This window comes from Gopherus flavomarginatus, chromosome 1, assembly GCF_025201925.1.
Source record: "Gopherus flavomarginatus isolate rGopFla2 chromosome 1, rGopFla2.mat.asm, whole genome shotgun sequence".
In the NCBI taxonomy this organism is placed as follows: Eukaryota; Metazoa; Chordata; order Testudines; family Testudinidae; genus Gopherus; species Gopherus flavomarginatus.
The window spans coordinates 313,259,149-313,271,587 of NC_066617.1; the positions used below are offsets into that span (position 1 = coordinate 313,259,149).

Here is a 12,439-nt window from a genome sequence, read left to right on the forward strand (position 1 = left end):
ACTGAGCTACCCCAATGACTCAGGGGAGTCATATATTCTGAGGATGCTACAAATTCAGAGCCATTGTTCACCCATCACCTTAAAATGTATCCAAGTCAAGTCATCTATCGTTGTGCTGTCAACCTCCTTTAAGGTGACGAACACAACCCAGTTTAAAACCCATCTGTTGCCAGAACTACCTTGATGGCATATCTGAGGACATCCCCATGCATGCATTTTTAAAATGTATTTACAGCCTGCTGTGAAGAGATTCCACAGAACACCATAATTTTAATCTGCATACATTTAAGTTAAATTTTAAAACCCTTGAAATGCTATGATCATAGAGAACAAAATTAACAAGGAAAAATGGTAACTGTGACCTTATATGCAGTTAAATGGCAATCATTTAACAATTATTTTAACACATGAAAATCTTTCTTCACAAAATTAAATGTACATTAAAGCCACTTTAAGCTATACATGCAAGCATAATTTCTCAGTCAACCAGCCAAATGACTAAAATTGGAATATTCTTTTGTTCTTAAAATTAATACCTGAAAAATATTTTGGTCTTTACATTAAATACTTGAAACTGGATTCCAAATAAATATCCTTCACAGGGACTATTATGTCATGATTTCTTGGTCCTTGACCAGACATTATGTCAACATGTGTAGAACATGCTCCATGGGGAGGTTATGCCAGGGGGTTACCAAATACTGTTGATGACATCACTCCATTGCTACTGGCCAACTTGTATCAAGACTGTAGTCTCAATAGTTTTCATCAGGCAAAGTGTTTTTAGGGTTTAAGAGGAGACGGGCTTCAGCCAAGTTTACTATAGTTCAGTATGGTTCCTATCAATTCCTGTTGTGGGGTGCTTGAACAAACATGAAATCTTGGGATCCCAGCACCCAGTGGTAACAAGCCACTCAGCTTCTTGCAAAAAGCTGTTTTGTCAGCAAGCCATCCAAGCATTCACTCTGTGTATTTACACAGCAGCAGATAAGCCAGCCTGAAAGAAAGTAGATGGTCCTAGCTCACCACACAGTGAACATGCATTCCTACTACTACCTAAGAGAGTTTACAGCTTTAAGCAGGCTCTCAATGCACTTTCATACCTAGAATGCTGACGGAAAACACTGAAGAATCTTTCACCTGAAGAGCTATGCAGAAGTAACATTACCTACTTTATCTTGATTTATAACCTCAAAAAGGAATAGAAGTGTTTTATCCTAATTCTTCATCTTAACATGACAGTGCACCAAGGTCACTATGTGAACTAGGAGTCAGTACTCCTATCATGCTGCAACCCTTTGGTTACACAAAGCTGATCAGCTCTCTCTCTCCACAGCTAACTTAGCATTTCCTCCCCTACTAACTCACAGCCACCTCAGACTTTTTTTGCAGCACGTATCGCTGTATTAGTCATCTGTTTCCTACCATCAGCCTCTGCACCTCTGCTTCCTGTCCACCTCACCTATTGCCCAGGGACACATCTACCTTTTTCCCAGCTCCCACCAACCTCCATCCCTCTGGAATCACTCACTTATCACCTACAACCCACATAACTGTCACTACCCACCTGATTTCTTCTTCACTCAGCATTCCATAAAAAATAATGGTATTGTTCTTAATTGTACTAATCTCTCCCCTCATCCGCTAAATGCCCCACTGTTATACAGAACCACAACTTACATCTATTGTATCTGCCAGCCTGCCCTTTTCACTGTAGCCTTAACTCTCAATGGAGGTGGAATACAAGCAAGCAGGGATGCCATGGATACCAAGTTCTATTTGACAGCGTGACTGATAATACAAAGTCAAAGGGGTACTTCATATGCAAATCCAGAATTGAACTAGTGACTCACTTCAAGCTCTTCTCCATTCTGCAGGAAGAGATGAAATACTCCAAAAAGATACTGATGAGTACTCATGGGCAATATTGCTTTGTGATGTGCTTTGAAATTGAATACACTGAAGGAATGATTTAATTCCAGAGGGAAAAAAACAGGATTGGGGGTTCATGGAAAGAAGTTTGGAAGGAGAGGGATGGGAAGAGGGAACAGTAACCTTTTTAAAACTGTCACTGGATGATGGTGGGTGAAGGCCTCAAACTTAAACTGAAACGTTGTTAGTGCAGAGTACCAAATAAACTCAGCTTTCCATCAGTAAATGTATGTCACTAGGGAAGCCCTAGAGTTCTTCCTTCTGTTGCCCAAAATTATACTCAGTTAATCTTTAATTAACATTCAAATAAAATTTATATATTATTCCAACATAGGTACAAAGATCCTGGAGCTCTTCAAAATAGTACTGGGACATTTGTATCCTTCCAGGCAAGTTATCAAAATAATTTTATCTTGCAATGTCACTATGTTACCAAACAGCACCTTAAAATCTTAAAGTTTATGCACAAATCAGACAATACTCGTTAAAATCTAAGTCTGGAATACTGCAGCTGGATCTGCATAAATATACATGTGCACCAGCATGAATCTAGTTGCAGGTTTGGTACTCAAGTCAGAGATGGACAAGAGAGTCTCTAACATGACACCAACATACATACAGTTTCAAATTCCTTTTCAAACTAGAAAAGGACATGCTTAGGATATTCTAGGAAACCCCATATTAGCCTATAGGGCCACTGATCTAAGGACAAATAATTTTGGTATTGCTAAAGAAATTCTGCTTTATCTAGTGTAAAATAAGACAGCCTGGTTTGAAATCACTGATTTATTCAGCAAGGACAGTTAAACAGATATAAGGATTTTTAAAAGGGTAATAACAGCACCTCTGTACTTGCTTACAGTACTACTGATTCGATTTTTGAAACTGGGGATCAAGTTACTGTGTTGTTCATTTGAGTCTGCTAAGTGTATTTGCGCTTTAAAAAAAAAAGTACACCAGAGCTGAAGCTGCGAAGATAATTAAAAGGTAAGTTGTTTACTATTTATTCTGAATATATGTAACAATGCATCTTCTCTATGTTTATACTGCATCTAAATGATTTTCATCAGCTCTTAGAGAATAACTGTTTCTATTTAATTTGCCGCTATCTTTAACCTCCCTTCAAATTACATAGGAAAGTGTTACTTTATTTATTCCCTTTTCTCATGCTAATTCTATTAGAAAATTCTAGTTTTATTTTTAAAAGGACTATTTTAAATTCCCACTAAAAAAATGACTTGCAAAGACGGGAGTTTGGTAGCCTCCTCCTTTTAATATTAAAAAAAAAAAAACTTTATACAAAAAAATTGAAAGTTTTCTTCAGAACAGCATTTACTACTTCTCCCCTCTTCCCCTCTCACATACATTACAAGTATTAGATACCCGCTACTAATTTTGCAAGTTAACTGCTTTGGAAAAAGTAGAGAACTACTGTGAATTACATCACAACTGTCTGAAATCTGTGCAATTGACAGACATTTTGAGAAAAGGCTCTGTGGGAGATTCAAATACTCATGTTTGTCCCTTCAACTGAGCGCTGAGAGACTTTCTACTTCAGTTCTCCTTTCCTGTTCTTTGCTGAAGGACTGAAGACTGATATTCCTGACAAGTAAGAAACATATAGAAAAAAACCTTAACATGTTTTTCAGGCACATCGTAAAGTAGCAAAGACAGCACAGTTCTCCCTTCTTTGTAGCTCACCTTTAAAATCCATGTCTACTAGTAGAAACATACAATACATACTATGCATCGCCATATGACGTTTTAAAATAATTATTCAACAGCACAGAACTTTGAAATACTAATCCTTGTTTTACCTTTTTATCTGAAGTAATAAGTTTAAAGGCTTCCGTTACTTGATGTACTGTAGCGCCACCGCCAACATCAAGGAAATTTGCTGGAGTGCCTCCGTGAAGTTTAATTATATCCATTGTGGCCATAGCCAAACCAGCACCATTCACTGTAACAAAAAAGTTACAATTAAGAACTCCATTAGCAGCAAGTACATCAAAGGATTCTAAACATCTATTATGTAGAACATACATACCTAGACACCCTATGTTTCCATCTAGTCCTATGTAGTTGAGGTCTGCTTTAGCGGCCTCCTTGTCTCTCTCGTCCTCCTGTGTCCAGTCCTGCAGATCAAAGATTTTCTGCTGACGATAGAACGCATTGCTATCAAAGTTTATCTTTGCGTCCATACACATCACTTGGGAAAAACAAAAAAATTGTTAATGCCTTTATCTTTAAAAAGGTCAAATACTTCTCTGAAATACTTAGTTTATTGTATATTAGGGCACCAAATAATTCTTTTTTGGGCTTACATCCTAACTCATGCAGCCTTCATTCCATAAATTCCAAGGCCAGAAGGGACCATTGCAATCATCTAGTCTGGCCTTCTGAATAATACAGGCCATAGAACTTCCCCAAAATAATTTCTAGAGCACATATTATAGAAAACATCCTATCTGGATTTTAAAATTGCCGGTAGCTAAGAATCCACATGACCCTTGGTAAATTGTTTCAATTATGCCTTACCATTATTACTACATTCTTCATTTCCAGTCTGAATTGTTTAGTTTCAACTTCCAGCCACTGGATCATATTACATCTCTGTCTGCTAGACTACAGAGCAGTTTATCATCAAATTTCTGTTCCTCACTTCGTTATTTATAGACTAATCAAGACACTCCTTAATCTTCTCTTTGTTAAGCTAAACCAGGGATTGGCAACCTTTGGCATGTGGCTCGCCAGGGTAAGCACCTTTGCGGGCCGGGCCTGCAGCGACTTGCAGCTGCAGGCCAATGGGGGCTGCGGGAAGCTGCGGCCAGCACATCCCTCAGCCTGCGCTGCTTCCTGCAGCCCCCATTGGCCTGGGACTGAACTGCAGCCAGTGGGAGCCACAATCGGCTGAACCTGCGGATGCAGCAGGTAAACAAACTGGCCTGGCCTGCCACGGTAAGCACCCTGACAAGCCATGTGCCAAAGGTTGCTGACCTCTGAGCTAAACTGACTGAGCTCCTTCAGTCTACTCACGATTGAGGCACATTTTCTAATCTTTCAATCATTCCCATGGTGCATCTCTGAACCCTCTCCAATTTATCAACACCTTTCCTGAACTGTAGGCACCAGAACTGGACACAGTATTCCAGCAGTGGTCCCACCAGTGCCAAATACAGAGGTAAAATAACCTCTCTACTCAGATTCTCTTATGTATGCAAGCAAGGATCATGATAGCCTGTTAGGAAACAGCATCGCACGGGAAGCTCATGTTCAATTGAATACTCATCACAAGCCCCAAATCTTTTCCAGAGGCCATGATTCCCACCACAGAGTTCCACATCTTGTAAGAATGGCTTATACAGTGGAGTCACATCTTACACGGGGGTTAGGTTCTAAAGTCAGCGCGTCAGGTGAAAATTGCATAGAGTCAAAATTACCCTTGAAAATCCCTCAAATTGCTCATGAAGTACAATATACTTGCATGGTTTTGTGTATACAACCCTGTACAGTACTATGTATAAAAGTATATATGCAAAATATAATTTTACACTACTGTATTTTTAATTACAGGGGTCGTCTGGGCTTGATGTTGATCCAGGAGACGGAGGTTACTGAGAGCTTGGGTGACGGGGGGTGAGTTGTAGATTAAGTGGTTGGCTCTGGTTCAGCTCAAAAAGTTGATTGCGCAAGCTCATCTGCTGCTGGTTGTTTTTCATGGAAAAACAGTGATCGGCAACCATCACTGTTGTCTCTTGAGCTGCTCAAACATTTCTTATACAGTCTCAAATCGTCCATAATACGATGTGTGATTTTGAGGCTTTGTTCCACAGAGGAATCATATTCAGAAATTAAATCATTCAAGTGTTTCACTGCTTAGAACACTTCAGAAAATTTATGAAAATTCCAACTTGCTGGCTCTTCCTGTTCGTAGTCATCTTCATCTTCTGTAGACGATTTTAATCAGTTCCTCTAAATCAGGGGTAGGCAACCTATGGCACACGTGCTGATGGCGGCACGCAAGCTGATTTTCAGTGGCACATTCACTACCTGGGTCCTAGCCACCAATCTGGGGGGCTTTGCATTTTAAATTTAAATTTTAAATGAAGCTTCTTAAACGTTTTAAAAAATTTACTTTACATACAATAGTTTAGTTATATATTATAGAATTATAGAAAGAGACCTTCTAAAAACATTAAAATGTATTACTGGCACGCGAAAGCTTAAATTAGAGTGAATAAATGAAGACTTGGCTCACTACTTCTGAAAGGCTGCCGACCCCTGCTCTAACTCTTCGTTAGTCAATGTTTATCTATGGCTCTCAATCTTCTTCCTCAAGGATGTTGATGAAGAATTATTGAAGCCATCACCACCTACTTGCCTGGCCACCTGAACAATTCATTTCACTTTTTTGGCAATGGTCGGGAAACCTTTAAAATCATTCACACATTCTTTCCATAGGTTTCACCAACATGCATTGACTGTTTCAGGCTTGATTGCATCCATTGCCTGTTTAATATAAGTGATGCAATTGGCAATGTTGAAGGAATTCCAACACTCAATCACATTAAGATTGGGATCAGCATCCACAGCGCTACATATCCGTGAGAACTTGTGTACATGGCCTTGAAACAGCAAATCACGCCTTGGTGAAGAGCATGGAGGTGGCATTGGGGGGGGAAAAGATGACTTCAACATTGTTATGTGCAAACTGGAGTGCCGCAGGGTGGCCAGGAGTGTTGTTTATGATCAGAAACACTTTAAAGTCAAGTCCTTTCTCTTCGAGGTACCGCTTGACCTCTGGAATGAAACACTTGTGGAACCAATCCAGAAATAAATGCTGCCATCACCCAAGCCTTTTTATTTGATTGCCAGAACACAGGCAGGAGATTTTTGTTCTTGCCTTTTAGGGCACAGGAATTTGCAGCCCCATAGAGCAAGCCCGGCTTTATTAAATGCCCAGCCGCATTGCCAAAAAACAATACAGTCACATGGTCTTTAGGTGCTTTGAAGTCAGAGGCTTGTCTTTCTGATTTCAAAATGTAAGTGCAGTTGGGCATTTTTTTCCAGAACCACCCAGCCTTGTCAGTATTAAAAACTCGTTCCCGAAGATAGCCCTTTTCTTCTATGATTTTCTTTAATTGTTCGGGGTAGGCTTTTGCTGCCTCTTCATTGGCAGATGTAGCTTCACCAGTAGTCTGCACATTTGAGGTTGAAGCGGTTCCTAAAACTGTTAAGCCAATCTTGGCTGCCTTTGAATTCCCTCTAATCAGAAGGCTATCCTTCCTCAGCAGGAGGTTTAAACAGTGTGTAGAAGCTAAAAGCCTTTTCTCGCAATGTGTTGCCATCAGTAGGCACACGTTTACGGTTCATGTCTTCCAGCTGTAAGTTTAATGGCTTTTCAGTCTTCATTAAAGTCTTATCACGCACCTGGTTCATCACCTTAGCAGTTACTGGAGCACTTGATGCCACGGCTTGATGAATTTCTCTCTCTCGAATCTTTACGGCACAAATGCTAGATTTGTTGCAACCATATTTACGTGCCATGTTGGAGACTGACATACCATTTCTCAATAAGTCCAACACAGCCAGTTTTTCCTCCAGTGTTGGAACAGATTGCTGTTACTTTGGCTGAGCACCAGATGAAGTAGTTGGCTTGGGTTTAGGGGCCATGTTGTATGAAAAATACGTATCTTTAAACACTAGAATCTTACTCAGCGCGGCGAGATGCTCACACTATGAGAGGCACACAGGAACTAAGACCGACTGAGAGAAGAGCAGATTCATGTCTCCCATCTCATGCTCACTCCAGGGCACATGCTCATTGAGTGGAATGGTGGGTGGAATCGCCCGCACTATTTAAAGGTATCTTGTTTTTCTTTTTTTTGCTGAGCACATATAGTTGAATTCACACAAGTTGAATGCACGTATGATGCGACTCACCCGTACTCTTTTCTCCTAGATGTATACATTTATCCATATTAAAATGCACGCAGTTTGCTTTTGCCCAATTTACCAAGTGATCCAGATTACTAGCAATAACCTGTCCTCTTTACCACTCCTCCAATTTGTGTGTCATCTGTGAACTTTATCAGCGATGATTTCGTGTTTTCATTCAGATCACTGATCGAGGTGTTAAAAAGCATCAGGCCAAAATCAATCAATCCCTGTGGGACCTTACTAGAAACAACTGCTTGCATATGGCTCCCCATATACAATTGTATTTTGAAATCCATCAGATAATCAGTTTTTAAACTATTTGATGTGCCATATTAATTTCGTAATGTTCTAATTTTTCAGTCAAAATGTCTTGTGGTACCAAGTCATATACCTTACAGAAGAGTTTTAAGTATATTACATCAACACTATTACATTTATCAAACTTATAATCTCATCAAAAAAATTACGTTAATTTGACAGGGTCTATTTTCCATAAAAATAAATATGTTGATTGTTAATCAACCCAATTAAGTTCCTTCAATTCTTGATTAATTGAGTCCTCTATCAGTTGCTCCATTATCTTGCCCAGGATCAATGTTATACTGACAAGCCTATAACTACCCAGATCATCCTGTTCACCCTTTTAAATATTAGCACAACACTAGTTTTCTTCCAGTCTTCTGGAATTTCCCAAATCTTACTGCAAATCAACATTAATGGTTGAACAAACTCCTCAGCATGCTCTTTTAAAACCCCAGGATTCAAAGTTCTGCTAAAAATACTTCAGATAAATATCACAGGACTAGCTAATACCAGATTACCACACATTAGAAGCATTACCTGATCTCTTGCCTCCTAACTTGCAAGTACCTTTACATATATAAATGTGTTTTTTGAAGAGTGATTTTTACAATGTTTGTTGCATTTTTAGTAGTAATGTGTCCAGAACAGTTAACACAAAACTCACCTAAATAAGGGCACGTCTACACTTACATCCGGAGCAATCGATCCAGCAAGGGTCGATTTATCACATCTAAAGAAGACACAATAAGTCGACCACCAAGCACTCTCCCGTCAACTCCGGTACTCCATTGGAGTGAGAGGTGCAGGCGGAGTCGACAGGGGAGCAGTCTATTAACCGCAGTTGAAGACACCATGGTAAGTAGATCTAAGTACATCAATTTCAGCTACGTTATTCATATAGCTGAACTGCCTAACTTAGACTGATCCACCACCCAAGGTAGACTAGGCCTAAGAAACTGTGCAGACTAATCCTTCCACCATGCCCTTTGTATATCTTTAAAAGCGCCACCCACTTAGGTTTCTGCTTTTAAATTAAACCTATGTGCTTCATAAAGCGAGCACATAACTAAGTCAAAAGAAATGCAGAAAGTCTCAGCAGAACACCAAGGAAGTTTTTCCCACAGATACTGGAGGGACATTGCTTAGGATTTTAATATCTTCCCCAGACTCCTCGCACTGATGAAATGCCATATTTAAAGGTTAAGATTTTGTCACAGTTATTTTTAGTAAAAGTCACGTACAGGTTACGGGCAAGAAACAAATTCATGAAGCCCACAGAATTATTGGGTGGGGAGCTCGCTGAGGGGGGACAACTGAAGCCCAGGCCCAAAGGGGGAAGAAGAGATCCCAAACCCCAGTCCGTGGGGGACGGTGAGGAGTCGTCCAGTTAGAAGCTCCGCCCTCCTTCTCTCCCCTCATAAAGCAGCTGGGACCTCCAGGCACCCTTTCCTCAACCTCCCGCAGCACGGAGAGAAGCTAAAAATGCCATGGAGGTCTCTGAAAGTTACAGAATCTGTTACTTCCTCGACCTCTGACAATCTTAACCATGTACTAAGGAAGCTGACAAAAAGGAGACCCAATTACACTAGGTCTAAGTTGAGACTATGAAGCATAGTTTCACTACAAAAAAAAAAAAAAAAAGTGTGACATTCTACAGTCTTTATCCTAACACTCTTGTATAAAAAGTGCACTGAACTTCCTGCACAAAGCTAGATGTGCAAATCTGATCAGCAAGGATCAAGCTGAGACTAATACTGAAAACGTTTAAAGAGGAACAGTAGAGATGTGCCGATTCCTACAACATTCCGGCAGATTTAAAAAGAAATACCTACTAACAACAAAATAAACCTGTGGCGGCTGAAAGATACTTCAAGCGCGTAGCTGTACTTTCACCCCACCATCACAGATACAAGGGAAGTTAAGACAAATGAGAAACAAGAGAAGGTGCAAGTACCCAATCTAACCATAGAACTCTACTGAAAGGACTATAGTTGCTTGTTATTTAAACTACATTTCCAAATTAAGATAGTGTTTTCGTTATAACTTAACTACACACCAAGAAACTGCATGAAATGCTGTAAGACACTTTGGGTGAAGGAAGTATAGCTTTAATTTAACCTTTCTTGTATCTGAATACAGGTTGTCTGAACAAGTCTTCCAAGGGTATGTCTATACTACCCACCGGATCAGCGGGTAGTAATCAATCTATCAGGGATCGATTTATCATGTCTCGTCTAGACACGATCAATCGATCTGTGAATTGACACTCGTACTCCGCCTTGGCAGGAGGGGTAAGCAGCATCAACGGGGGAGCCGCAGTAGTCGACTTGCCGCCGTGAGGACGGCCAGGTAAGTCAAACTAAGATATGCAGTAGCTGAAGTCAAAGTATCTTAGTTCGATCACCCCCCAGTGTAGACCAGCCCTAAGACTATCAGTTGCTTTTAAGGCAGCTATTCTTAATTGCTGCAAAGTCAAAACTGAAGAAAAGAAATATCCTCTAAAGAAGCAATACTTTTTATACACAGACTTTTGAGATAGTTTTATTTCAGAGAGGAGAATTTAAAATAATCCACATCTGATTAAAAACTGCATTTCTTGGGTATCCTGTAGTCATAGGCATAGTTTGAGTTCTATATTGGGGGGGGGGGGGGCGCACGCTCCAGTCAGGCCAACGCAGCTGCACATGGGGGAGAGGGGGCACAAATTCTACACCTGCCTGAGGCTTGCAGTTTCAGGGGCCAACACCCAGTGTTCCCCCAAACTACACTCATGTCTGTAGTCTCTTCAGAGTAGGACATCTAAATTAAGGAACAAACCCAACTCAGACAAGAAACAATCTTTTGGATTTAGTTATCTGCGTTTGGGCATCGAGAGAGTATCTACTGCTGGCAATGTAAGAGGTAGGCAACTAACCCTAAAGAGCAAAATGTCTGTCAAGCACTTACAGTACCTTTGGTAAGGAAGTAGGGTTAAGACATTACACTTCCTTCAGTGTCTAAGATGAAGAGTCAGAAGTCACTAATATTTTGGGTTGCTCAGTTTGGGTGCCAGCTTGAAAAAAAAATCAGACGGACCCAATTTTCAGAAAGGGCCTAATGTCTGAAAATTGCACTTTCAAAGTGCTTCAGGCTGGGCACACAAAAGTGCAGTCACTTCTTAAAACCTTATCTAAAGAGTTCAACATCAAAGCCAAAGAGAATAAGATAAATTTGTAGTTAAAAAATTACAAGAGCTTGGATTCTGTCCAAGAGGAAAAGCTATTATTGCACACAACTGAATGCAACTTCATTCTTGTTCTTCTCTCAGGAAAAAATACTTACTCTTATAGGACTACACTATCAAAGCTTGTTATACCACCAGTGTCAATCTCCATCTGAATATTAAACCTTAGCTGCCTTTATGGATTACCATGCATGCAGTATTAGGATGCATTCAGTAGTAGCAGCATGGTCCACTAGTTTTGTATGCTCTGAGCATATATGTTTACAGCACAAATATTTCACATAAACTAGTTTAAGTCCCACCTTAACTACTATTCAAAAACTGATTTGAACATCTAACTATATTCGGCATTAGCATGAATACTGCAGTCCACGTTTACAATGAAAGAAAACTCCAAAAAGCATTAGAGAAATTTGAAGCCAGCCCCCAGTAATTTGCATAGAATTCACACCATGTAGAGGGCTCCCAGATCCAGTGCTGAATATTAGGGCTGTCGATTAATCAGAGTTTTAATCGCATTGTTAAAGAACAAAATATCAATTGAAGTGTATTACATATTTTTTGATTTTTTTCTACATTTTCATATATATTATATTCTGCACTGTAACTCAAATCAGGAGACACTGTAAACAAGGAGCAGGCAGGATCTCCTGCAAACAAACAAATTTGTTTGTCTGAGCAATTGGCTGAACAAGAAGTAGGACTGAGTGGACTTGCAGTCTCTAAAATGTTACGTTGTTTTGTTTTTGAATGCTTTTTTTTGGTACATAGTTCTACATTTGTAAGTTCAACTTCCATGATAAAGAAAGTGCACTACAATACTTATATCAGGTGAACTGAAAAATACTTTTTTTTTTTTTTTTTTTTTTTTTTTTACAGTGTAGCTACTTGTAATAAAAAATAAATATGAAGTGAGCAGTGCACACTTTATATTGTGTTGTAACTGAAATCAATATATTTGAAAATGTAGAAAAAATCCTAAAATAATTAAATAAATGGTATTCTATCATTGTTTAAGCAGCAAAGACTCCTGTGGCACCT

General features: G+C 39.6%; 1 protein-coding gene across 2 annotated transcripts in view; it reads right to left on the minus strand.

The window, feature by feature from the left end:
• The window catches only part of SUCLA2 (succinate-CoA ligase ADP-forming subunit beta), a 46,038-nt gene that overhangs the window by 7,094 nt on the left and 26,505 nt on the right, over positions 1-12,439 (minus strand). For both annotated transcript variants that reach the window (XM_050949585.1, XM_050949595.1), the window contains exons 7-8: positions 3,980-4,141; positions 3,750-3,892 (exon numbers count right to left, since the gene is read on the minus strand). In XM_050949585.1, the coding sequence (XP_050805542.1) occupies positions 3,750-3,892; positions 3,980-4,141 (305 nt within the window). The remainder of the gene's footprint in view (positions 1-3,749; positions 3,893-3,979; positions 4,142-12,439) is intronic.